The sequence below is a fragment of the Clavelina lepadiformis genome, chromosome 2 (genome assembly GCF_947623445.1).
Source record: "Clavelina lepadiformis chromosome 2, kaClaLepa1.1, whole genome shotgun sequence".
NCBI classification, from domain to species: domain Eukaryota; kingdom Metazoa; phylum Chordata; class Ascidiacea; order Aplousobranchia; family Clavelinidae; genus Clavelina; species Clavelina lepadiformis.
Genome location: NC_135241.1, coordinates 3,086,464 through 3,114,245, shown reverse-complemented (window position 1 = coordinate 3,114,245; position 27,782 = coordinate 3,086,464). Strand labels below are relative to the sequence as shown.

The following is a 27,782-nucleotide window of genomic DNA, read 5'->3' as shown; positions in this document are numbered from 1 at the left end:
GCGCCAGAGCGTTTCTGGTCGCATATGTTGACAAAATGGCGGACCCATACTGGCTTCACTTCTTAAAGCGCAAGCGCAAGGTAGTTGGATATCTAGTTGTTATATATAAGATATCTATGGTTGCAGTTTACTCGTTGTCAACACCAAGTGGCCGGTGGTGTTATAATTGGCTGCCACTACTTAACTGGAAACAATCGTGCGTTGGAAGGTTTTTTCAAAGCTTCTTGTGAACGTAACGTTAATGTTATGATTATAACATAGCAACATAAACCTAACCCAAATCTACCTTCTAACCTGAATCCAGCCTCGATGAAACTTTAAATAGCTAAAGCCAACTTTTAGCATTACCATTCTTATAACCTAACCGCTTATCTTTTACGGGCTACGCGATAGGCTATACCTACGGTGAAATAGTAACAACATATTTTTTTAGCACAATTCTTATTTACTTTTCCTCTTCTGTAGTAAAAAAGAAAATTTGAAAAATCTCTTCATCATTAGGCTATTTATTGTCGTTCAAAGTTATGGATTTACAAATTATTATCTCAAAAATTAGAGGTTGTAGCTCATTTTTACGAGGATAAGAAAAAAGCTTATCCCTGAAAACATGAGGTTCCATCAAAAAAGTTTTCAAATACATTTAGGAAATTTTGAGATATTACAGTTTTTTTGCTTCTCCTTGCTGTATAGTGGTCAAAACCTTTTTGCCTTTATCTCAAAAACAACTTATCCGATTTTCGTCAAATTTGCAAGTAAAGTGCAAAAGTGATGAAATAAAGCAAAAATACGAGAGTGCTTTTTACTATTTTTGCCTGACCGAATGGAATTTTGTGAAATTAAGTTTTGAGGATATTTTAGAGAGAAAGATGAGAGTTTAGGTACATGGCCCGGATTAGTTTTAAGCTAATTTAGGGTTTGGTGATTTAGTCATGCTAGGTGATAGTTTGGGTCCGTGGGGATCATTTTTAAATAAATGTAATGTTTGGAAAAGTATTATGGCATTTCAGGCCTGTATGCAAAGCTTGCATTTTAGCACGGGAAGATTAACGCCGAAAAAATTAGGGACTACATTTTACGCCACGGTAATATTAACGCTTTAATTATTCTCCGTCACATCTAATTCTTATTTTAATAAATGGAGCCAATTCGAAAGTTACCGGCTTCGCTCTGCTTATCAGTACCACTGCCACTGCCGTCAAGTTACAACTGTCAAAAGATGAAACTAAGGGAATTTCATTGCACTTGCAATCTTTGTAAGCGTGTTTCTTGTGACACAATTTTATGACGCCACAATAGAAAGGCCGAAGTTGATATTTACGTCAGTCGCGTAATGATATTTGCTCCTTCGCGCGGGAGATCTCAGGTGTATCATAAAATATTACCATACAGGAGTTCAGGCACAATCGGCACATATTTCAATTCGCAGGCTTCCCTAGTTAATGATCAGATTATTATTGTGACTTTATCACTTCCACAGATTAATGTTGTTTCTCCCTTACTGCCGCACAGGTTTGTGTTCCTCTGGTATGGCATGGTATCGTTTTCGTTTATTTTTCGCCATTGGTCAATGCTTTGTGGAAAGCGAAAAGTATAGTGCTAGCGTCGTTGCAGTCTTGTGGAGTGGTCAATTCGCTCACAAAAGCAATCTGTTAACGAAAAAAAAACGGCAAAGCCCTGAGGTGAGAGCTTAAAACATGCAAGGTGTAAATTACGGACATCGTTGCTACATCGATGGAAGGTTAGAACCGCCACCAAACACAGAATGTGTTCATGTTAAAACTAAACAAAACTACAGCAAAATCAGAAAACACACTGTAAGTTTATCAATATTTACACCAAAAGCAACGCTTAGGGGTACGTTGACAACCTGCTTATGAGTTATTGTGAAGGGTAAAAATAAAACCCCACCATAAAAATGTACAGGTACCATCCCAAGCCAGACTGCAGAGTATTGCTAGGGCACTATGGAGATTTTCGACTGAAACGGTAGTGCACACTGGGAGAAGAGCGATGTCTCTAAAAAGGGAGACTAGGCTACTTTTTTTTTCATTTTCTGTTATAAAAGGTCACACCTTGCCTAACAAAAATACCGCACAAGCTTGGGCCACGAGTCGCGTGCACACCAGCTGCTTCTTTGCACACCGAAATTTTGTTTTTGTGCCCTTAAGGTTTCTCATTGAAAACTGCCATACTCTGCAGTCTGGATCCCAGGGTTCGAGATTCCGCTACTGTGGCCTGGGTAAACTCGACTTAAAAGTGCAACAGTTTTCACTTAACAACTAAAAAAGGTGTAGTAGCCTATCTGGACTTCCGGACTATTATATATTTACATTTTATGTTATATATATATATAAGTATTCGGCTGTTGATTATTTTAAAAGCCACATATAAACATAAGTTTTAGTCACACTATAAACTGGGTATTTTTTATTGGAAATTTTAGTGTATTAATGCATTTGTTGCAATATGTCAAAACGTGTCAGATTTGATGAAGACAGTCTCATTGCGACAAAATCTGCAAAATTTGATGAACAACCAACATCTTCAGTCAAACAGGTACTAGGCTACAGTCAATTCCGCTTTACCCAGCCACTTTGGTCAAGGCTGATTTTGTCCAAATTAAGTGGAAAACGAGCTTGTTTGAATTAACGATAGGCATGTGTCAAGAATCTAATTTGCCTAGTTTTACTACTTTTACAGTAAAAGTGTAGTACAGATAGGCAACGATAATGTCCAGAAAAGCAATTTATTTTACCATTGCTGACTCACCGAAAATATTGGAAGCGAATGGAACAGAGTTGGTGGTGAAGTTAGTTTGTCTTGTTTCCGATAATACGGTTGCAGTATAATTTCATTGTTACCACACAATCATCCAGCACGCATTATTATCCGAATTAAACAAAGGTTTGTCTAAGTCAAGAGTCACCAAACTACGGCTCGTAGACCAGATCTGGCCCGCAAGATTAATTTGTCCGACCCGCCTCAATCACAAATGAGCTTATTGTATGGTAGCTTATCGAACAAAGTGGGAATTTGGCTCGCGATCGTTAGTTTTCATGATTATCTGGCTCTTTGTGAAAAAAGTATGGTGACGCCTGGTCTAAATAAACAAGATAATTATGTGTGTGATTTTTTTGTTCCGTTGTTGGGAATTTTGTCCAAATAATGCGATTGTCTGGATTATTTGTTGGCTGAATAAAGCGGAGTTGCCTGTAGCTTATAATTGTATAAATTATTGCAAAGTATATAATTGGGTAATGTAATGTTACAACTTATTAAGTCATTGACTCATTGTGTACTTCGTTTTGGGAAATTTACTCTGCTTTTTTTTAAATATATGAGGTATATGTTTGTATTTGCTAATTGCTTGCTATCATTTAGTAAGCTATAAATTTTGAGGAAAGCCTTTTGCTTTTAAACAAGCATACTGTTGACACTATCTGACAACATCATATGTTTAAGCAAGCAATTTTAAGCATGGTACTACTTTTTATGTTGCATAAACGCGCATTTGATCAATTGTGTTAAGCATGACCGGTGTAATTTTGCTACATTGAGCAAAAAATATTCCTGTTTTGTAGGATAAGCTGAACACTCCTGGATCTCGATTTAAGGTGAGTTTATCAATCAACTTAATTAGAAGCTGAGTTGCTTGTTAATGTTACTTATGCTCTGCAGCAAGTTTTTTCTCAACATAGACTTTCAATCTTTTCTATGATTGACAGGAGAATCACAGCATTGATAGTGATGAAGAGGACGAGGAAAATGAGAAAAAGGAAGATTACGAAAAGCTGACGGAGGAAGATGTGGAAGGTATTAATTATTACCCAGGAAGATTTTTAAAGAGATATATGAAGGTTAATTAGCATGTGCAGGATTGCAGTTTTTTAAAGGTAATTAGATAGTTGGCCATGTGATTTTTGTACCTATTATATAACAGTTTATTTTCCCAAAAAATTTCAACTTGTTTAGACGCACATCAATATGCCTTGACTGGTGTTTAATTCGCTCAAAAGTGTGACTTGAATTTTATTTATTTACCGGTACTTGTTACTGAATGGAAATGTAGATGAGTCGAGTTCATAATGCTTATTTTTCAATTTTGTCACAAATTTGTAAAGATATATATATATATCCTTCATTGATTGCAAGCATTTTAGTCGTTTTTATAGCCAATGAGCATTAGTCACGGTACACCTTTTGCTGTGCAGTATGCTTTTCTTTATTTATTATAGTTATTAGTGATCTAATCTGCATTCTACGCATGTAGATTGTTCGAGACAGTCATTTTAGTCTTTTTCCAATTAAAAATGATTTTTGTTTTCAACTTCATTTTATTGGGTCTTGTTAAACCAGAGCCAATGTAACGTATATACTTAAAATAGCACTACATTGGGCAGGGTGCATGAGCAATTACACGTAACAGTTTAATCAATATAGACCTACTGTTGTCAAAGGCATCGCAATTAACCAGGATTGCAATGGGTAGTTACCGGGATATGTATCCACTCACCCACCTGGGACGAATTTTAATACAAAAAGGGTTTAATGGAGAAATAGTGAGCTTTTGTAATCGGTGTAATTGTGGAGAGAAGTTCATTTGTGAAGCTTATAAGTTATAACAATGTATCATAGATTTTATTCTTGTTTACGAAAGCAATTTGTGCAGCAAATGAGGCAATTTAGATGGTACAATATTGTTACTGTAAGTTTTTTTAACGATTTTGAGCCCTCAGGTCCTTCATAGGTTGCCCTTGGTTGTAGCAATAGCTGTTAATCGCTCGAATATTGATGTAGGAGCCGAAGGGGAAGAGGACGGTGATGGTGATTATGATGACGATGGCACCAGAATTACCCCGTTTAATCTGAAAGAGGAGATGGAGGAAGGAGACTTTGATAAGTCCGGGCATTATCACTTCAGCAAAGAGAAGGAAATAAGAGATAATTGGCTGGACAATATAGACTGGGTGAGGTTAAATGTTTACTAAAATAGCTTCCATTAGACATAGATTTAGGTTCACAAACATCATTTGGCACATTGAGCAGTGGGTTCTCTCTTTTGATTTCGATCAGCAATAATATTTCCAGCTGCTTTCGTTGTTGTGCCTATCGTAAATAGCTTCCTTACTATTGAGGATATGTTACAATTTCTGTGTTCTTGAGCACTAATATTCCTAACTAGGGCACTCGTACATACAGTGAGTAGTAAATTGATTCCTTGTTGTTCAGCTTCATGATAAATAAGTTAAAAAAAAAATTACTAAGCAAATTGTTTTTTGTTGATTTATTGTACGAGAGGCCACACGAACAGAGAATTGATAATCTGAAATATTTTGTTGTGTGTGTGATTTTATCGTATTTTAGTAATTTCAAAACATACTGTGATTAAGTTCTTAGTGCTTGCTTAAATTTTTGAACCCGATTTGGTCTTTTAGGTAAAAATAAAGAAAACTAAGGCATCAAAAGATATGGAAATGAGCGATGATGACGAAGGAAAAGAAGAGTTTGATGAAAAAAAGGTGAGATACTTCATGTGGTTTAAGCATTGTTGGAATAATTACACGAATTCGTACATGATCTCTGTGGCAATTATTCATGACCATTTTTAATTTGCGTCCCTGTATAAATTAATTATTAGTAATAAGTTAGCAATCTTTAGCGCTTCTGCAGAAAGTGTTAAACAAGCAAAGCTACAAGTATTCATTTTTGTACAACATCTTGAGGTTTTATCCAAATCTGATTTGACCAGTCAACGTTTTACATATTAATAACTGATAAAAGTTAAATCTGTTGTATATGAGTAATAGTTTGTTAACGTGCCCAGGTCATTCAAGGAATCGTGCATCTTTTACAAAAAGGAGAGACCGTGAGCAAGGGTCTTCGGAGGTTGGGTGGTGCCGATAGCAACAAAAAGAAGAAATCAAACACAAGATCATGGCAGCGGGAGAAGGTCTATGACATGGAAGCCACCGATGAAACTACAACAGGTTTCAATTTTGTAATTTTTTTACAGATTTTATCCACTGTTGTTACACCAAGCAAACAAAGATCTTGAATTTCTTAGCTTTCTTTGCAGCTAAAACTGGATAATTTAGTTGTAATTAAATAAGATTTGAAATATTTTTGTAACGTACCAGCACTTATGGTTTTTATTACAGACAAGTCTGATAAAAATGACGATGAAGCTTTAAAGAAAGCCCAGTTTCTTCAGTTAACAGAACTGGCGGACCAGATGGCTGGTGCTGGTTATTATGATATTTACAGCGACACTTTTGAAAAGCTTCAACACAAGCTGAACTCTGTAAGTAGGCTCTCGCCCTTTACATAAGAAGTTTTATCCATGAAGTAATGAAAATCGCGTAACAATCTATAATTTCTAAACTTCCAAACGAAGCTTGAACCTTGCTGTGTGTTTTAGTTGTGTGTATCCGAGCAAGCAGCATTGAAGACTACAGACGATGCTGATGATGCTCTGGACATCTTTGCTGATGATATTGATGCTGCTGACCTAGAAAAACCAACAGAAAGCAAAACTGGACGCTCACAAGATGAAGGTAACGTTCCGGGTTGGTGAAAATTTCTTTGTTTTTAACTTAGAGGCTTAATCCAATTGCTTAATCAAATTCATTTAAAGATGCTTTAGAAAGGTTGCTATTTGCAAGTATGCTATTGGCCACTTGTATAATGTTGTTAGTAAACTGTTTCATGTTGATCTTGATGTGATGTATATTGGCGTTAACAAGTTTGTTTACATCATACATACGTATGGCATTGCAAAAAAGTGAAAACTTTTTTCCTTTTAGTTGATAATGTGGACGACAATTCTGTCAAATGGGAATATAAGTGGAACGATGAGGCGTCTAAAGTGTTTGGTCCGTTCACCTCAGAACAAATGGCGGTTAGACTGCTTTTACCTTATTTTCATAAAACAATATCCTGTATTTAGTGGTTTGTACCGAGTGCGTCGGCCAATTAACATGTCTCTTTTAAGGGATTAACTCAAGTGTCTCATTATATCGTGATATGGGGCGTGAATTATGGGCGGTGTTTGTAAAAAATGATATAGCAAAAATGCGTGCGATTTACGGACAAATTTGGTTGATGATTGAATATAACGAAACTTGTACATTTAGTTAAACTGCATTTTGCAATTCGCCAAATTGCTAAATCATCAACCATATTTGGTCTTAAATCGTACACATATTTGAAATTTATTTGTAAGTCGCATGCAACAATGCGTTCCACTTGCGAAAAAAACTGCGAACGACAAATTTGCCAAATCGTCAAATTCAATTTGCTAATTTAGCTAAATTGTCGAGCACATTTGTCCATAAGTCTCACGTGATTTTGTTAAATCATTTTTTTGCAAACGGCACCCCATACTGAATTCCATATTTTGCCCGCATATCTGTAGTTATAAATACTACAATGGAGTTTACAAAAGCGCTAAGTTCCGGAATAACGCTTTTCCACTGTATCTGTTATCATGAAATTTTATTTATATTTCTTAAAAAAATGCGAACTCAGGAATGGAAGGAGCAGGGCTATTTCAAGGACGGGGTCAAAGTTCGGCGCAAGGACAGAGAAGATGCACCCTTCTATAACGCAAGCAGGATCGACTTCGATTTATTCGATTAAACTATGATGGCTCTGTCGCCATGTGGCATGCAGGCCACGTCACGTACATTTGATGAAGTGCTTTGTCTTGATGATGTTTTTATTTGTTGAGGCTCCACGAGATTTTGCAATTGTGTCTTTTCACGCGTACAGTCTACAGACAGTTTACCAAAACAAACTGAAGGTTAGCGTGCCAAAAGGGAAACTTCACCCACCTGTTTTCCAACAGTTTTGTTCCATTTTCATGAAGTATCCATCAATAAATTTCTTGCACTCTTTTTGGAAGAAAATTATGTCTTTGTTTTGATATTTTTTTACCGTTTTCAGCTTTCGGAATGACTGATACGATTGGGCGGTTATATTTTTTTGCCACTTCTTTCGACTTTTACTTTTCTGGTTGTTTGACTGTTCAGCCATAATCTTGCGATAGTTTGTACACGATTTCGGGAAATTTACAGAAATATAATTTCAAGCTTCGTCGTAAAGGCGGTATTGCATGCCAATACAAGACGTATACACAAAAATTAATGATTTTTGTCAAACTGAATGTTAACAATCAACATTCAAAGCTTGTGGACTTCTAACCAGTCAGTCTCAGCAGGGTTGTAACCAAGTCATTTAATTTGATTCATATGTCAAGTATTTTGGAAGAAGTGACTCCAGTCATTTGGCAAATAAGATGCGAATTAAGTCAAGCCAAAAGCAAACATTCTGTTTAGAGAAACAACAAACTTTTACAATTCTGACAAATTTGGTTCATTGTTCTGACCCATTCGCGTTCATAGAAAAAAAACATTTTAAATTATTTGTATTTTGATTATATCTATTTATTTATTTGTGTCTGGAAAAAAACGAAAAATTTGTTGTATCTAAAAGCCGAAGCATATAATCAAAAAGAACTGACACGATTTCATAGAATTGGACTCCAGTCGAGTCTTAGCCAAAAATGGCTCCGGTCATTGCGACGCTGGAGCAATGACATCAGAAGTCCCTGATATGTTGATAGGATCTCTTTCAACTGGACTTTTAAAAAGTTATCTGTAAGAGATACGCTCATAAAGGATTTAAATGTCTTTCAGAAGTGGGTTTTACTAGCAAAGTATCTAAGAAGGCGGCACGTATTCTCTGTAACAAGGCGATTGTCCTTTCCCGATCGTTTGTAATTGTTCGCATAATAGAAGAGCGCGTAATATTTGCGTGGGCCCAGCGAAGAAAATGCTGTTCAATGAACAATCGCTTTAAGACAATAGGTAGTAATCTCCAGTAAAACCAATATTTCTGGATAAGAGAACAATATATCAGGTGCCAGTAACACTAGATACTGAACGATAGCTGACACTGGGAGTGCCCGTGCGATGGCGTAAGTGCTTTCGTTAAACAATTTGCAGAAGACTCGCAGCTTGATAAACACAGGCAGTGTATGGACTCCTCACGTTAAGCTCTGCCCATATTATATCCGGAATCTATCCTTGAACCAAAAAGTAAGTGAGTGACCACGGTATAGTACCCGAGGACATAATCAATATTTTTTGGTAACCCTTTTTTATTGTTTAAGGCTGATTTAAGTGGTTATTATCTGTCATCAAATAAAGTTTTTTTCTCCATTGAGCAAGGGTATGAATTCCGCACAAGTGATATTACGCTTGGGTGTAGTTCCAAAGAAAAAAAGCATTGTTTGCTTTCTGTTAGACAAGGATTATATATCGATTTGGTGAGATGAAATCAAGAGGTTACGATTGTTTGCTTGGTAAATCGAATTAAAGATAGAATGTGACTAGATTAAGTGTGCTTACTTGCTTCAAGTAGCCTATGTATGACGTAGTTGCAATCAGTTTTTTTTAAATACTACTGATTTTTTCCGGTTCAGACCTACACCAGACATAGCCTGAGCTTGATGGTGGGATCCAGGTAATACTAGGAGTTCGAAGTTTTTCAGCGTAGGTTTGATATTTTGTGACACTTAATGGCTGACTGTATACATGTACAATGTGTTGCTTGTGGTACTAATGATGCACCGGCCCAAATACCTTGATTATGCTAAATTGTAAGTTGTGGTAAGATCGTAATAGGTGTCAAAAAAAAATGATAAAACTCTAGGTCAGCTTAAAATACCGCCATATATCAAGGATGTTATCACTTATCAGGCGTTTTGCTGAGCCTGGCACGTTGCGGTATTGTTAAAACATACGTACGTCACAATTGGGCAATTGTTATCGGGAGGATTTATACATACAAGGAGTGAAACGATAATGTGTTATCAAAGCCGCTCGCCTAAGTTTTGTAAATTATTTTTTCGGCGAAGAAAAGCGCACTTTTGATAACGCCAGACCAACACTGGCTCAATGCGGTCGACGACCATAAACCTTTGCATATAGTTATGCGCGGATGGTAAAAGAACGTTTTTTGTGTCTCTAGCCTAAGTATCTTGCAATAATTTATGGGGCCGTTTTATCGTATAAAAATCGATGTTTTTATGGCAGTTTAGTCGAAAGCGTGACGTTACAGAATACACACCAAACGAAAAAATCAATCGTCATTAGTTTCAGAATTATGTCACAGCCTCTATGCGTTATATGATTCACCTCTTCACATCAGCTCTTGGGTCACTTTTTCAAAAGCAAATCTGTTTTACTATAGGGGCTGCATTTTAGTGTTTACACGCATCATATTGGTTTAATGCGCGAGGTATTTTGGTGTCATGTAGCCATTATAGTTTTTACTAGCACGGCTGTATCAAGGCAACAGAGACTTTATGCGAAGAGTTGTTTACAGTGAGTATTCAATTTCGGAAATTCTACTTCGATTTCAAATTTCACTGACCATAGAAACCTATGACGGAAAGTCATTGTTCATATTATCAAAAGCCAAGCTAGGTCGCAGCTAACACAAAACACCAAAGCAGTTTTCAAGGTATCTTTACGTAGTTGATACAATACCGCCAATGCAGATGAATCTTAATAGTTAAACTTTTTTACATTCATTTACAACGGAATAAAATAAAAAACCTTTATAAGGCTTAAATCTGAAAGACTAAGCAGTCATGTGCTGATTAACAAAGGGATAGTCAAGGATGATGAGTTTACATACTGTACAGTAGATTTAATTAATGAAAGTAACCATTTCACTGGGTCAAGCGGCGAGTTGTACAAGATAGGCCGTTAGTTGCGTGGAAAGGATGCTCAAAATGTTGATTTTAGTTATGTAAGGTTAAGTTATAAGTCGATTTTGGCTGCAAGACATATTTAAGGGGTCCAGAATACAAGTGCACAACCAGATGACGTCACGATTAGAGTAGCTGAGGTGTAGTATGTAAAGGCATCCTGTTGTGCACTTGCATACTAGACCCTATTTAGATTAGCTTTGGTTTACTATGTCTTAACTTTCAAGTTAGATTAATAAGAAACCGGGTAAAAGACCTTTGGTAAAAGTTTTTGCTAAAATGCAGACCGCTTTTAGTAGTAAGTGAACTGAAATGCCAGCAAAATATAGTTTTGTTGGACACTATAAAGGCTGATAAGTTATGAATTTGTCCCTAGATCGGTTGTAAATTGTTGAAAAAATATTTACCTTGTTTAAAAGTTTTAAGGCATAGGCTATGACTGGCAATATGTAGCGTCCTTATAACGGGTCATCATGTCGCCTAACGATACTGGGCACAGCTCAATTTTGCCACTTGCCGGCCACAATCTCCAGAAACGGTCTACTGGACGCTCCGTCGCCAAAGAACGACGTTCTTCATGTATCCCTGCCAGAGGACTGTCCACTCGTTCGAGCAGCCCATTAACCCCATGGGGCGAAGGCGACCTGAATGAGGCAAACAAGAAAAGGAAAGTGTCCTTGAAAGGGGCTAATCGTATGGGAAAGTCTTTGAAAGACGCAGCGAAGAAACGGGAAAAGAAGGATGGCGGAAAAGTGGTCTTACCCAACGCAAAGTTACATAGAAATTCAGCAAATATCGAAGAAAACTCAAAACCGCGTAAGTTAAAAGCCATAAATGCTTGTGCCAATACCTCGTCGTCGTTGTTTAAGTAGTTCTTTGTACTTTGCACAGAGGCCAACTTCCGCTACCATTCAGACATCGGAGAATACATACGAGAGTACAGAGCCCTAAGAAACGCGTTGTTGACTGGACACAGAAACTGCGCCTGTCATGGAACGTACGGAATGGAGGAAATTGAAAAAGCATATGACGATCTCGGTCTGCCGAGGTTGATGCACAGAGCTCAGTGGGTCAAAGTTTCTGTAACTCATAGGAGACGTGTTGGAGAGATTTTAATGACAGCGAAATTTTTCTTGCAGAGTTATGGCAGCTGTGCGTAGGACTACTCTCGCTACAGTATCGGATAACAGCTTACAGTAAGGAAATCTATTACAGTAGGAATGTGCATCGGTTTTCAAGCGCAGTCACACCGAATAACCAGTTGCACGTTTGTGCTCTCTATTGATCCGTAGTTACTCAAAGCTTATACTCAGAAGACTAAAATGCACAAAGATTATAACTTCAAGATGAACTAAAAATCTTCAAAATTCGCAATAATCTCCTATCGTTTGCTTTTGTCCGTAACATAGACATCGTTTATATAAATGCGTATCACCTTATAACTTCAAGATGATCCAATAATCCTCAAAATTTGCATTAACCTCTTATTGTTTACTTTTGTGTATTACACTTACAGAGACATCGTGTATATTAATGTATTCATCATTTGCTTTTTATCTGTTATTAAGGCTACCTGCGACTCCTGAAGAAGAGGTTATGGATACGGGGTCTTGCAACGAAGATTCAGAGGATGAAGGAACCGGAATAGCGAGTCCTGAGGCAAGGCAGAGACGAAAAAACTTGAATTTGTCGCCACTTCGTAAGCAAGTTCGCTTGCCCGATATGACCAAGTACCCTGTACAAAGCATTTCAGGATTGGGCGTGCAAGAGCTTGTGCGACTTGCCACAGCCAGAGGAGAGTCAAGACTTTTGGAAACTCGTGCAGGTTCTGTCTGCTGTAATGCAACTGTTCGCTATAATAATTTGTTTCATGCAAGTTCCTTAATGCATTTTCTGTCGATATTCAGTTTAAAATTTTGTCAATGTTTTATCCCTTTTTTCTGCAAATAACAATTTTGCAGTCGTTTAAATTTAAAAAAATTATAAGCGCCATTTCGTGTCAACGGATTTTGCAATTTTCAACTCTTTGTGCCTGTCGGTCTTAATCATCAAGTTTTCTAACATATTTTTGGCAACTCACAGGGCAATAGATTTACTCAATTCGTGATCACAATTTTTCTTCAGATACTTCCACTTCGAAGTTTCGTTATTCTTACACAGAAAGGAAACCACTTTGCCCTCCCTTTCGTCTGCAGGAGAAGACCATGTGCCGCGTGGTGGAGCTCTCCATGCCGGACTCCCATCTGAGACAGTCTAAAGAGGAGGAGAAGATGACTAAGAAAGAAGACAAAAAGCAAGCTCCAGAGCAGCAGAACAACAATTCGGGTGCTAGCCAGAAGTTTAAGTTATCAAAGAAGGCAAAACACGACATTAACGACCAGTCGAGTTTGGAGAACTTGTCCGAGATTGAAAATAGAAACGACGACGTTGTCACCGTCGCTTTGGGAACGTCACGAAGTTGCCAGTCTTCTGTCTTATCGAATGCTCTAAGCTCCTTGTCGGAGAGATCTACCAGTCACAAACATACGGTCCGGGAGATGCTTACGGCCTCTGTGCGCGACCTTCACCCATTTAGTACCAACGGGATCGAAGAAGAGATCGATAAACCTGCTCAGGAAACAGTGACTGGAAACCAATCGGATTCTACGGACGGCGAGAGAACGACTAAGGACAAACAGATTGTTTCGTTGCAAACGTATCGGAATTTAGGATACAAGCCTTCGATGCGCAGGTACATGCAAGAGTTATATACGCCCGCTGCCCATATTCCCATCTCGGCTAAAGATTCATGCCTTATTTCCGGAAAACCCCTCCGAAAAAAGGAAATGCTTCCGGAGCCGCTTCCTCCCACTTTTGACGGAAAATCTCGGCTCGATTTCGACCACAATAAAGTGCAGCAGAACATCTGCGCGACCAAGTTACTAAAGCGCGTGCGTCAGCGCCAAATAGCGGCGGAAACATACGAGTCAATTAAACGTGTGGTTACGCTGCAGAGTACCCGGCCAAGGGGCCCGAAGCTGGCAATATTTTCGAAGTGTCACACTGTGGTGAAGCCGCAGGTCTCGATACGAGGAGTCGCGCTTTAACCCATAGTAATAAAAATGTCTTTGCAGTTAACTTTTTTCAGAACCAACTGAGAAATCATATAAGCAATTCCTTTCAAGTGTGTTTTACGCCAAAACATGAACTGGAATTCATGAAGCGGAAGCGAACGTGTTTCATTCAAAACAAAGATCGGTATCAAAGGCGGTTCGTGATTCGTGTTAATCCTTTGTTGCAAGCCAGTACGTTATATGTCGTAGGCGCATTAGTTTGTAGGAATCCGTTGCTATATCACTGTACTGAAATTCTTCTGGAACAGCAACGAATTTTTGTTCGATTATAGATTTTTCAACACGTTTATATATCTGATGTTTGGAGATCGCACGTTTTCATATATCTACGCTTGTACGTAACAAGCGTTACACCCTTCCAATAAACAAAAGAAGAGTTAATAAGAGAATAAAGATTTTAGATTCCTTGTTGTCAACAGACCATTGCCTCTTAAGATTCCGGGTGAGGTCAGCGACAAGGCGGCCAAAATAGATGTCCAGCTTTTAAGAACGAGGAGTGGCGTTCTCGTGGAAGAAACGGCTGGACCTTTGCCGGCCCCGCACCCTTTTGAGATTTATTGGCTGGAGCTAAGTCACAAAAAGAGCGTGATAAGGGGTGGGCTGGCGTGAATGTAATTATGAGGTGTAAAAGCCTTCATACTTACTTGATTTATTTTTAGCGTCGGGTTATAGTGTTCAAATTGTACGGTGCATCGTTAACGTCACACAAACGCCTTAAACGCTGTAATTTTCTATAAGTTTGCGTGTATAACGTAATTTTCGTTGCTCGAGCCCTTGCGTAATTCAATGGAGCATTTGCAGGATTTACGCAAGTAACCGAGTCTTTTGTGTTTGTTCCCGGAAAGCGTTAACTTCAATCGTTACAAATTAGCCCCGAATGGCCGGGTAATGCCAGGCCGTAGTGTAGCGGGTTCTGTTGCGGGACCACGGCTGTCACGCACTTATTTTTTCTTTAAGTTACATGTCTTGTTTTCGCGCGCACCACACTCGACACGACGAAGCGTGTTTATTTATTTACCAAACTCTGTGCCTTAAAGAAAACTCGGAATTGCGGTCGGAAGCGGATGATGTCATCGCAAACTCGTTATTTTCAACGTAAACCGCGCTGTTTAGTTTCCTCATTTTCTTTGCCCTCAAGTCAGGGATTGTTGTGTAACGCTTACAGGCAAGTGGCAAAAATGTCTCCAAAGCATTTTTATAACATCGGTAACGCACTTTCTTTCTATAATGTCTTGCTGTTTATTAAATTATTGTTTATAATACCAACAAAAATATTAATGTCAATACGAATTTAACTCAAATACCATGCTGTAACATAAAGTCGGTATTTTACTAGAAATTCTGCAGAAAAAACCGGCAGTGCGTCATTGGTATGTGGTCGTCATCCAGGCGAGCCAATGTGCGGTAGATACCATGTTCTGCATCCGATGATCAGTCAACCTACATTCTTGCTAAGCCTTTAATCTGACGTTTTAATGATTTGTTTTTAATTTTTAATTTTACTTAAATCTTAGTTGAACGTTTATTGGACGAAACGGAACCGGCGTCTTTATGTCAGATCTCAAGCGATTTTTTCATTAATTCTCGCTAAGCCACAATTAACAAAATCCTTTCGACGTGGGTAGGATCATCTCAAGAATTCTTAAGTAATTTAAAGTGACCATCAAAAACCGTTTTGGGCGTCAGTTTCCCGCTTGCCGCATCCACTTGGCGAAAGAATATTTCAACTATGTGACACCTTGTCACTGTAACCTGATACAGGAGAATTTTTAGCCAACGCCGGAAAACGAGTAACCAATTTCGGTCAAAAGTCAAATTGCCACCCGATATGCCAACATGAAAACATCAGTCTGCATGGTTTTCACGCCATAACCGCTTCTTTTGTGAGAAAACAATTTAAGGCTCAGCAAAGACACTTCGCGTGAATGGGAAACTACTCATTATGACGTGTGCATACGTCACAAATTGAATAATCGCATTTTGCATTGTTGTGTCGTTGTTGCGTTCTACGTCATAGGTCTTTGGAATTGCTGGGGTCACCGGAATTGCGAAGGGTCATCACTGCATTCCAACAAATCTTGTCATTACGGCATTATTGAGGCGGCAAGACGTTCGTAAATACCAAAATGGACTCTCTACTTTGACTCCCACGGGGAATAATTCACACAAGCCTTTGAGCTTTCCAAAAGTAGTCATAGCCCACTCAAAAAATTTGTCAAACGCCGTAACCCCAAATAAGACCGGACCAAAATCGCCAAAAAGATACTTTTGGCGTGAGTTGTAAGCGATTAGTTCGGCATGATTGTAATTCGCTCGGAAGCGATGCGTTGAGAGGCACATATTTATTAAACACCCCCATTTCGGGCAAGGGCCACTCGACGTGTTTCTCCATAAAAGGTGAAACAATGCGAATTCAATAGCTAACGCGTGTATCAGCTGCTATTCTGAGACAAAAAATTGAACGCAGCAATAAATTTATCATCCTTTGACACAGCAGGAATTTTTCTTTAAGATAACCCTACGTTGAACAGCATTTTTCTGCTTTCCCGTATACGAGGCAAACGAGGAAACATAAAAACCTTGAATTTTATTACTGAAATAGACTTTATTTTATTACTTGCTATTAGCGCAGGCGGTCAGCGTCGTAATATCTAATTTTCTGCAGCGGAGTCTCTAATTTAGAGCATAAGCTGCAGAATTGGCAGGTTAGATATATATGGCAACGTGTCATTGATACAATGTAACTTTGTCTTCTACCTGCAAATGGTTGCAGCTTTCGTGTAATTTTTTTTATTGCCCTGCATTTTTCTTCAAAATGACCAGTAAGATGGGATTGGTATCCAACAATTTTCGCAGATTCCTTTGAACTATTTAAAAACATTTTACATCGGATCCTGCTGTCTTCTGTAAATTTTACCCCGTAATTGTGAAGTTTCCCAAATTTGTTATATTTATCTGGAAATTTCCTCTTAATTGTTCAGACTTCTCCAATAAAACTGTTGACCCTGAACGTCAAACAAATGTATGAATAATAATTGAAGAGACGTTTTGTTTACAGAAAAGATGTTTGTCTTGGATTGAGAGTTGAGATTATGCTAAAACTTATTGAACTTGATCCCAGGTTGTTATATCACCAAATAGCCTTTTTTATTTTTCATAATTTATTAAAAATAATGCAAATAAGTAAAAGCAACGAAACAATTTGAAGCACGCACGCACGTTCAAGACAATGTTACGAAAGCATGCAGCATGTCACAACAAAACGTCGCATACAGAGATGTGCAAAAGATACTTGTGTGTCATATAAATATAATAGGCAAAATCGTCACAAGTTGGTTGCCAGAAAAACAAGTTTAATTGAACGACTGTGGTTGTAAAAGCAATAAATACAATGATCCACAATAGGAATTTGCACCGAAGTCTTGAATATTTTGGGGCAAAATTGTCTGTGGGATTATCGATACAAGGCGTTATTAATATTTACTGAAAAAAGTGTCCAACTGCCCAAGACCAATTCCATCAAAGAAATCGTGGCAAAGATTAACGTCGTGGCAAAGTCAAAAACGATGCAATATCGTATTTAGTTAAGTATTGAAAAAATTGGAAAACTTATTGTGTTAATGGACGTATGCAAACCGTTTTGAATTTATTTCAATGATGATATTCTTCTGTTTATGATATGAAAACGCCTACCCTTGATATACAATATACCGCGACAGCATAGTTGGCATGTAGTCCTACATTCTTCACAAGAATAAAGTTTTAAAGTACCGAAAGCGTAATCAATTGACAATGTCAAAGTAATTTCTGCTGGTGATACGTCAATCCACAATTTCGTAATGGTTCAGCACTTTCCGCCGACCAAGTTAAATAAATTAGACTGAAAAACTTTTGCAAAGCTAAATCAGCGGTGTCTTAAAAGATTAAAAAAGAGAAATGGTGACCCGTGTAAGCTAACGCCATGTTTCGTGCAGTTGGTATTTGCCCTGTTTGAGCGTCTTCTGCAAATATAGACCAGTCCAATATTTGGCAACCGCCACTTGGACAGACTTGGCAGGTCGGAGTTTAGTTCGGTCATATTCATGAGGGCCTCGTCTTCTCGCTTGGACTTTGCATGTGCTACGTCAGTAACGTCAAATTCATAATGTCTGACGACGACGTGGCTAGTGCGCATGTGCGGTGATCTATTGACCTCGTTGTCTTGTGACCGACTGAACATTCCCACCAGTTTTCCACGTGAGATTATCCATCGCTCACCTCTCGGTCGAAACTCAACCAGTAGTGGTATGACGTCAACTGCGTGTCTGCGTCGCCTTCCACCGAAAGGGCTGAACTTTTCTTCGACGTTGAACTGGACTTTCACCACCGCTCTTTCGACTTTCACTGACCGGTCTATGTCAGTGAGCGCCGAAGTGTCGTAGTTAAGCCTCCCACTTCCTGTAAAGAGAAAAAATAAGCAAGTTAACTGAAAGTCTAACTGAAGCAACTTATCCTGGATTAGAAGTGATGTTTTTAAACATTTAAGTTAATAACGTTAAGAAGACGAGGACAGTTGCAACCAAAAAGTTATTAAATAACGCAAGGATTTCAGACTCGTGCATTCCTTGATTAAATGCTCACCTGAAGAATAAAACATGGGCAAGATCATTCGATCATCGGTGATTGATAGCGCAGTGGGATGGGAAGATCTCAGGTGACTTGATGAGTTTTCGATTCTCATCCGTTTCCTTCCGGATCGCTGGAACGTTTGGTTTCCGGATCTCCTCCTGTTTGACCGCTTGGATCGTCCCTCGTGGGCGGCGTTTTTATGGAAAGATCTTTTCATCCGGCTCAAAAGTCCAACTGAAAGATTTTCTTTTGCGGCTTCGGCCGAAGTCTCATGGCCTTGCTTGTAAGCGCTGACACGATTCAAAAAAAACTTCTTAAACCCAGCATAATCGCCACTGAAGCGTGGCTCTTTTTCTACTTTTGCCTCCGCAATATCAAGGTTTCTTGCTTCAAACGATAAAACGTTTTGTGTTGTCATAAAAAGCCAGATCCATGTGCTCAGAAAATAACAAAATTTGAACATGATGTTACTGATCGTAAACTGTCCGGTAACCTTGCTGGCTTCAAAGTATATAAACTGCAGGTTGCAAGAATCGTAGCGCGTTTATCTCTGAAACTTTTGTTAAAACCTAGAAGATTTCAATCTTTCGATTAAGGTTGCAGATCTGTGTGTATCCGCTGTATTCCCAGCGCCTTTTATAAAGAAATCTACGCTTTCTGGCGCCCTCTAGGGAGATAGATATAAGTTGAATTTGTGTTAAAGTTTTCTTTTTTTTCTTTATTTGACGCGCGTCTGCTGGGCACACAATCAGTTGCGTGAGAACCAGCAAAACAATCGTGAGAAAACGTTTGCAACCCTGAAAGCATTCTTCAATATTTTAGATTATATTCAGAGTTTCGTGCGATAGTATTTTCCAAGATGTGTTGTTGTCTCATAAACAGATATGATGACGTCACATGACGTTCGGATTCAACCTCAATAACCGGTCTTGTGTAAAATAACCAGCGCGGCATAAAATTCGTGTCAACCAGGTCTACAATTAAATCGCCAGTCGGTATGTGAGCTTTTAGTGGACGTTTACGCCCATTTTGGAACACGATTCGAAACAAGTCACTTTGTTTACACAACTTACATCCGATAAAACCTAGATTGAAACCACTCAAACAAAGCTCTGCTGTTCAAAGACGATACACCCACATAAAAACAACATTTAAACGCTTGTTTTTGAACAACAACATAATTAGAAACTAAAAGCTTGTTGCTTTTGCCGGTTATTTATGTGTTATTTTTGGTCAACTTGATGTCCCCGTGTAAACGACTGGCCAAATACTAAAATCTTGTGGTTATTTGTTGAAGAGTGCTCTAAATTAAGACTCGGAAGTTTTCCACTTGACTTTGAGTAGAAACAGATTTTAACCCACACGCGAGGTTCAATATTTGCTTGTTATTTTTGAAATATAAAACCTCCTGCGTTCTTGGCTGAGTGAATATTTTAACACCCACGAACGGCCGCCCTTTGGCCATTAGATGATTAAAACAAGAAAAGTCTACGACGAAAAAATTCAACTTCGAACCTTTGCATAAACTAGAAAACGAAGCATATTCCAGACACGAATTTGATAACCCAATATTTGTAACAACGGGAGAAAAGACGGTAATTTATTTTCCTTGGCACATCAGTAGTTTATTTTGTCGTCCGCTTCAAGAAAATGGAACGAAAAGATTCGGGGCGTGCTTCTGTAGTTGAATGACGTGACGTTACACTCATATTTCAAGCGTTATTCACGGCTAATGAAATATCACCTTAAGTATTGTGAAAGACGCGTTAATATTTGTAGCATTTCCTCGAATTGCAATTTATCAAAATGATTTCATGGCTGTCTGTAGCAAAGTGAAATTCCTTTAAACGGATCGTTCTGTTTTTGCGGTCGGTTTTCAGTGAATTGTTAGCTTGTAAGTTTGCGACTTAATCTAGTTACAGTAAATAGAAAAAGCGGAAAAGTTAACCGATAACATCTCGTCAAAATTAACGGATTACAGACTTAATGATGGCGTTTTCAAACGACAGAGAAAGACCTCACAACACGGCTCGTTAGCAAAAGGACTGGTTACAAAGTAAACCATTGTCTGACGACCGAGGTAATCACTCTGGATGTTGTGATGTCAACAATGAAGTTAAAAAACGTCTTCCGATCTTCTTCATACCCGCACGCGTGGTTACAATGAACCCATAGAGCAAGCGGCAAATCGTGCACGCCAGCTGTTTATTTTGTTCTATTACAGCGTGCAAAATCAACGACACAGTTACAGGTGTCGGGGTCGCCAATCGGAACCGATGCAACGATGTGTGCGCAGGTAATTACGATCTTAATCGTGTCCACGAAGCGCAAGAGCCGTAAGACACTCGTCGATACTTCTTTGAACGACGGAGCAAAAAAAGAGATATTTCACGATCGCTTTAGATAATCGCTGCGGCGAAATAATTAATATCGCGTTATTATCGATTTGACAGGACTTTGCCGACAAACGGTATTGTCTGTGCTCATGTATTTAACACATGACGTCATCATAGAAGGCAATCTCGTAGGAAAATGATCTATTTTAAGAAGAATTACGTAACAATAAGAACAATAGATAGGGAAATTTTTTCTTTGTTTACCTTAGCGGGAAATGACTATAAATGAGTTATCGAAAGCGTATTACTCATGATTCAAACAAACGAACAATTTCGACAACTTTGACAAATGTGTATGTATGGTAAGTGAGCAGAACTTATTACGTATTTTGTTTATACATTGTCTCGTCACAAGCCATATCTGCCACGTATGCCATTCCCCTTGTGACCGCTACTTTAACTGGTCACTTGTATACTTAAGCACACAAGCATCTGCGCTAAACTTCTCCTCAAATATCTGAAAAATTATCTTCTGTTTGTCAATAAAATAGAAGTTTTTATGTTGCAATCATTGTATTGACACCTTTGTGAGTAACTATACCGGAATTTACGCGGTTTAAAAAGCGAAAATGCTTTCACTATAGTAAATTTTGGCAGTGTTTTAAATTACAATATACGACACTAATAGAGATTTTATCACTCTGCATTTTAATGGATAGTTTTATTTGCATTTGAAAATTTTTGAAGTAAATTTTTGAAGCCAAGCAGAAACGCAGCAGATGGTCATTGCTGCAGAAGCAATTAAACTCACAAAGAAAAATTCTGCTCTATAATGTAACTAAATTTAGATAAACTCACCAAAAAACACAAAGGGTGGCGTTACGCAAATAACAGCTTTGACAGGCAGTTATTGGCGGCGGTTATTTATAAAAACATTTCTTTAACCCGGAGTTCATGGTGTGAGTCAGTCTAAAATCTCTTTGTTCGGTCCCATCGCCGTATCAAGGACTTTATCATTACATTAGTCTGTATGTTGGCAAAAACATCAAATTATCCCAATGCTGTTTCGGAACGAAACACAACTACAAATTCCAAAAATTTATTTACTTGAAAACAAGCGCTTTTTTCCATTCACACTCGCAAATGCATGGGCAATGATAATTTCATAAAGAATATTTTACACAAATCTACAGTACATAAATTTATCAGCCGGCTTATATACAAAATATTTTTCATCTTTCAAAGCTCTGTTTTGTGATGATCAAAGAATTCCGTTTATATTTTGTTCTCCTTTATTCAAGATTAAAAGTATATCACAGAGCCAAAAGATTGACTTTTAATAAGACAAATTGCGAAAGTTTTCCATAAATCTTTTCGGTAGGGTGTTGCATATTTTTTTGTTTATGTAAAATTGATTTCCTATAATTTTTGTAATGTTCAAATGTTTTTTTGTTAAAAATATGTCTACTTGATACGTAGTTACGCACGATGAAAAAGACAACTAAAAAATTGGTTGCGGTTCAAAGCGTAGTAACTCAAGCGCACCAGCTTGCGGTTGTAAAATCTTAAGACGTTTGAAAAGTCAAACCACAAACCGGATCTTCTCTTTTCTCATAAAATGCAAAGTTTCAAATGTAAAGTGCAAAGATGTGTATGTGTATTTAACATGATATCCTTCTTAATTATATGGATATTAATTTCAAAAATGAAAAGAATGCCAGAAGACAAGACAAGGAGATCAAATTACAATATAGACTGGGATTGGATTACCGTATTCACTTTTACTTCTTCAGTCGAAATTCTAACCAAGGACTGGTGTATCATCTATCACAGGCTTTTCTTTATTTCTACGCCGCTTTGTGAGCCCAGCACTTAGTAATGAAGGCAATTTCGAATTGTACTAAAACATTCATTTACTCCATAACAATTAGGAGCGTTGTGGCCAGAAAGTTTACTAAATTACGTTGTCGTTATTCATTTCATTCATGGTGCCGAATCCTTTGGATTCGTTGTGTTAAAGGTTGCTGAGAAATCTGAAAAACAGGTTGGAAAGTACAGACACATAAAAGCGATGATATTTTAATCAGGTTGATACTAGACACTGAATAGGTTGACAGCCGTCTTGTCCAGGTAATGTCACTGCAAAGTGTTGGACCGAAGAAGCTTCTCGATATAAAATTCACAGGCATCCATGCTACATTTCACTTTAAGGGATGTTATTCAGCGCAAAAAACGAAGATTACAGCGCAACAGAATGGACTAGAACTGAATCAGCGGTCTCGAAATTGAGAAAGATACGCTATCAGCAGACGATCTATGGCTGTTGTGGTAGATATGGAAGTACAAGGCTCCACTACAGAATGATTATCGTGAGCATTATAGCACTGCTCCTACTTCTGTTTATTTGGAAGAACATTCCAGTTCTTCTACCTATCGGGTATGAACCTCATATGCGACTGCGCATGAGGGTATAATATACTTTGCTTAACCAAAAACTGTCTATGCTTGTTTGCCCTAACAGTTGTCTACATGCTTTATAATGTCTGAAATTCTGCTTCTACAGAACGAGTCCTAAAGAGCTGTGTCCACCACCTCTTAGCTGCGGTCAACACGAAAGAGAGGATGAGAATCCGGACATTACTTTGGATTACGCAGCCGAAGTTGATGAAAGACTTTTGCACGAGTGAGTTTTAACAAAAGATTTATCCGAAATAAAGAAAATTAATGTTTAAAGTCATGGTACAATACAAGTGAGATAACAAACTGGAATCCATATAAGTTTTGCATTAATTTGCTCGCGCTGCTTCGAACCCGTTTGAGCTTGTTCAACGCTTTCATGTCATTGTTTGCCTCCGTTTCAGCGACGAGCACACGACAGTTGGACCGCCTCCTATACTTCCCGACCACTTATACATGGCTAACTGGAGCGAACCGAGAGCCAAAATGCATTTCAGTGTCGTCCCGGACAAAGTCGTGGAATCGATTTATGCATTGGTTGATGGGGCTAGCTGCGTTCATATGGTACAAAAGAAAATGTACAGTAAGTTAATATTCCACAGTTTTATAGCTGACTCTAAAAACAATTGGTGTTAAAGGTCGATTTTGATTCACACATGCGTTGCAAGTAATATCGATTCTTGATATTAGACGCCAAGTTTGGAATTGTTATCTTTGTGAAGTCAAAGACGACTAATTTTGATCGGCGAGTGGCAATCAGATCAACTTGGGGACAAATATACTTTCTCAACCAAATTCGGATAGAGAAAGTTTTTGTTCTAGGCCAAGTCGACGACCCAGCGGCCCAGGAAAACTTGCAGAAAGAAGTTGAAACGTTTGGGGACATTTTGCAATTCGAAGGACCTGATGATTACAGGTGAAGTACTGGAACAGTAAACGTAGCCTGTGTATGATGTCAACAAATTAGTTTCTTCCAAAAACAAAAGCATTCCGCTTTGGTTTGTGTCGTCACGCCAATTTGGAAATGAGAAGTTCTTTGATGAACTTTTCATTTCCACTGGAAAACATTTTTACATCTTGTAGGGCAAACTTCGCTGAGGATTATTATTTATCTTACCTATAGCACAACAGATTTTGTCAAAACATATAAACAGAAGATATCGGATATCACCGTATACGATACGTATTACCAAGAATTAGCATACAGTTATAAAGGAACGAAGTCTTTTCCACAGAAACATGCCGATCAAGGTGACGTCAGCCATGCAATGGGCAGCTGAAAATTTACCGGCTGATTACTTTTATGCCTCTACAGACGACGACTTTGTTGTAAACTTTGGGAATCTGGTCGACTTTTTAGAATATGAAATAAAGTTCAAGATGTTCCTCAGTAGAAAAACTGACCCTTCAATAACGCGCGAGCTTGTACGCGAGAAGTCGCCAATATATTGCGTCTATTATTTTGATAAAGTGAAAGGGCCTAACAGAGACAACAGTAGCAAATGGTACGTGTCTAAGGAAGAATACTCGCCGGAGCGATATCCACCTTACTGCGGTGGAGGATTTTACATCATGTCCGTTGCCATGGCAAAGGATCTCTACGACATTTCTCGCGTCACCAAGATCTTGCCTATGGATGACGTATGGATAACTGGTATTCTGCGTCAGAAACTAGGTCAAGGCGACGATAACGTTGTAAAAGCTGAGTGGCCGAAAAAAGATGACCAGCCGCTTTGGAAACATCTATGGGGAGATTATGGACGGAAAAAGAACGTCGCGAAATTGCTGCCCCCGGCCTGGCATGAGTGGAATAGAAAGGTGGCAAATCGACCGCACTGCACAAGAAATTTTGATGCAAGTAAAGTTAAATACGTATATAAAAATGCTGATGAGAATACTTAACAATCTCATGGAAGATTTCACAGCCAAATAAGCCTTATTTGGTGTACTGCTTATGATATGTGGATATCTAAGCACTAAAGATGAACCGATAAAGGCCTAAAGGCCTTGCCTATACCAGAAGGGCTCAACAGCAAACGAAGCATGTTAAAGACTTGCTGTTTGCATCTTAGCTTCCCTTGAAATTGAGGAAAAATGCCGTGTGCCGTTATATTTGTAAGTATTCTGCACTAAAATCAAGTACAAAATTTTTGTTATTTTTCTTTTACTAAATTGTTTTCTGATGCTTTTAAAGTGTGTTTATTAATCAACTGCTGCACCTGTCAAACTTTTATGTTATTATGTTTCAACAAGTATTTTATTGCTTTGTGTATAACTTAGGATATCAGATTTTCTATACGGTTAGTTGGCAAGTGAGATAAAAGTAAGAGAAAGCGAGAGTAGGAAAGAGATAGATAGAGGATAATTTACTCAACTACTAGCCACTAGTGGGGCCAAACGCCAACGCAAATCGCCTTGCCCGTGTCGTGCCAGACTTGTTCTGCTATAGCGCCAAATAGTGACCCCCTGCAAAGTATTAATGCCTCTTTGTGACGTAATAAATTCATTGTCTCATAAAGGATTTGACTCAGCAAAAAGCTTGTGCATATTCAGTGGCTAAATGGTATGACACCATAACTTTTACGAATGCATGAAAACTGGCAAACAAAATACCGTATACAGGTCACATGTGTTGACCTACTTTTCTCTGCAAGTTCTGTAGCCTACTTGTGTATACTGCTTATTGTGCGTTTTAAATGAATTAATTACTTCACAAAGGAGGATCAATATTTGGCAGGAGATCACCATTTGGCACGACACCATGACCGTCTGCTAAATTTGCTCCAGCCATTGTGACGTAAAAATATCGCATGACTCAGCGCAAGTTTTCCGATCAAAACCTTGTAGGCCTATTCCCGGTAAGTGTGATAGTATTGTTTTCTTATTTGTAAGGTAAGTTTGTAACTTCGTATGTTTTCCCTGAAGCCGAGAACAATCTCCAAGGTTTTCGAGAGAAAACTTGTGCCGAGTCATGCCAAACGTCTACGATACCACGCCCGGAAAAAAATTTAGCATGACATCTGCAGCCTTGTATATGAAGAATCTCCGGCATTGCATAAGTACTGATTTAATGTAATATCTATACCTGGTAGTATATGATTCTTTGGTATGTATCGGACGGTAATCTTTGGCACTACTGGTGGTTGAAAATATGGGTTTGGCAAACACGTCACTCGAAACAGGAATTTTCTAAAAATCTTGGTTCTTGCCTTCGCCAGAATGGAACGTAAGTTTTTTGTGCACCAGACAGGGTTATTTTGAAAGACTGGTGTGCACCAGTAGGCAACAAAAAGTGTGCAATGGTACGCACGAGTGTGCACCACATGTGCCTGTTTGGGAATCAATAATCGTACAAAGTAGCTTTTTTGACATATTTTGTGCACCAGCAGATAGCGACTGTATGTTATCACAACGCTTTCTTTCCATACGGGTGCTTTCGACCTTGGTCAGTTCGTTAGAGTTTAATATCCGGGCTTCCTTTCGAACGTGAGGAGTTCGTCGAAGGTATTCATGTTGATAAACGTAATCAAAAACATATTAGCCTAGCATATAGGCCTACTATTGTAATAGGGTAGGTTATCTCGATCTTTGAGGAAAGTTTTTCTTAAACTCGGGGATGATTCCTCATCGGCTTGACCCCTCAAGGCAACAACGAACTCCGGTTACCGAGCTGGGACTCGCCTATAGCCTTTGTCAATCTCAGTTGATACAGACATTTTTTATTTGTTTTTTGATGTTGTAGTTGCAGTTTTATACAGCGTAGCCTGTTGCAGTATTGCTCGAATTTGCTCCTGTTCATCAGGACCACTGAACAGGAGCAAGCGTCTGAGTGTGGTTATTAATGCAGTGCCGTGTTGCCAAAATTGCCAAGGAGCAAGGACATTAGGCAACAACGGTAGCGCCACTGAGGATCGAACACTGGCCTCAGCCCAGTACTAGAACCATTTGTCTACCGGGCCGAAAAACCTAGTTCCAAGATTATATCTTTCAATCAACCACGGTTGGAAAATGTGGTAGCTGCACGCACAAGATTTATCAACGTGCATGCTGAATTTTTATTTTTATGCCGGTTTATAATACACAAACAAAGAAAAAGTGGTTGTTTGAACGCCAATTTATAATAAACAAGCAAAGAATTGTGGCTTTATTGCATACCATCACGCCAAAATATGCATCTTTTCATCGAAAACTATCGTACTTGCCAGTCTGGTCAATCTGTATGGCATGAGCTGTTTTTTGGCCTAAGCACAATACAGCAAAATCCTAGCCTAGGTTATTTCAGGTGCCCCTACTGGAAAGTTGGTAAAAGTGGGCTTCTGCTTCAATTTTTCGACGCAGAATTGCTTTTTTGCCCTTCCATATTTTAAGTATTACGCTGGTGAGGTGCAAATGTTAGCGTTACATTTTTTGGCACATTTATCCGACGTTCTGAAAGCAAACTTTCCTGGAGTGTCAAGTTCTTTTCCCTTAAACCGGCAAACTGGAAAGTAT

The 27,782-nt window shown here is 38.5% G+C and overlaps 4 protein-coding genes across 4 annotated transcripts; 3 read left to right on the top strand and 1 right to left on the bottom strand.

Moving 5' to 3' along the window:
* The first annotated feature begins 2,289 nt into the window (after positions 1–2,289).
* Positions 2,290–8,125, top strand: LOC143447018 (CD2 antigen cytoplasmic tail-binding protein 2 homolog). The gene is made up of 10 exons (XM_076946921.1): positions 2,290–2,556; positions 3,582–3,614; positions 3,726–3,813; positions 4,798–4,967; positions 5,436–5,519; positions 5,825–5,987; positions 6,159–6,301; positions 6,419–6,554; positions 6,804–6,898; positions 7,528–8,125. Exons 1-10 carry the CDS (start codon positions 2,467–2,469, stop codon positions 7,636–7,638), a joined length of 1,113 nt encoding a protein of 370 aa, XP_076803036.1. The 5' UTR covers positions 2,290–2,466; the 3' UTR covers positions 7,639–8,125.
* Positions 8,126–11,152: 3,027 nt separating this feature from the next.
* LOC143447352 (uncharacterized) lies at positions 11,153–14,393 on the top strand. Its single transcript, XM_076947410.1, has 5 exons — positions 11,153–11,593; positions 11,669–11,843; positions 11,917–11,973; positions 12,346–12,602; positions 12,902–14,393. Exons 1-5 carry the CDS (start codon positions 11,251–11,253, stop codon positions 13,861–13,863), a joined length of 1,794 nt encoding a protein of 597 aa, XP_076803525.1. The 5' UTR covers positions 11,153–11,250; the 3' UTR covers positions 13,864–14,393.
* A 3,072-nt stretch (positions 14,394–17,465) lies between these two features.
* Positions 17,466–18,916, bottom strand: LOC143446816 (uncharacterized). The gene is made up of 2 exons (XM_076946633.1): positions 18,511–18,916; positions 17,466–18,327 (listed from the first exon to the last, which is right to left on the bottom strand). The coding sequence occupies exons 1-2, from the start codon at positions 18,914–18,916 to the stop codon at positions 17,795–17,797; spliced, it is 939 nt and encodes a 312-aa protein (XP_076802748.1). The 3' UTR covers positions 17,466–17,794.
* Positions 18,917–22,812: 3,896 nt separating this feature from the next.
* Positions 22,813–25,588, top strand: LOC143446103 (uncharacterized). Its single transcript, XM_076945594.1, has 5 exons — positions 22,813–23,271; positions 23,398–23,517; positions 23,696–23,874; positions 23,982–24,207; positions 24,527–25,588. The coding sequence occupies exons 1-5, from the start codon at positions 23,048–23,050 to the stop codon at positions 25,191–25,193; spliced, it is 1,416 nt and encodes a 471-aa protein (XP_076801709.1). The 5' UTR covers positions 22,813–23,047; the 3' UTR covers positions 25,194–25,588.
* Positions 25,589–27,782: the final 2,194 nt, after the last annotated feature.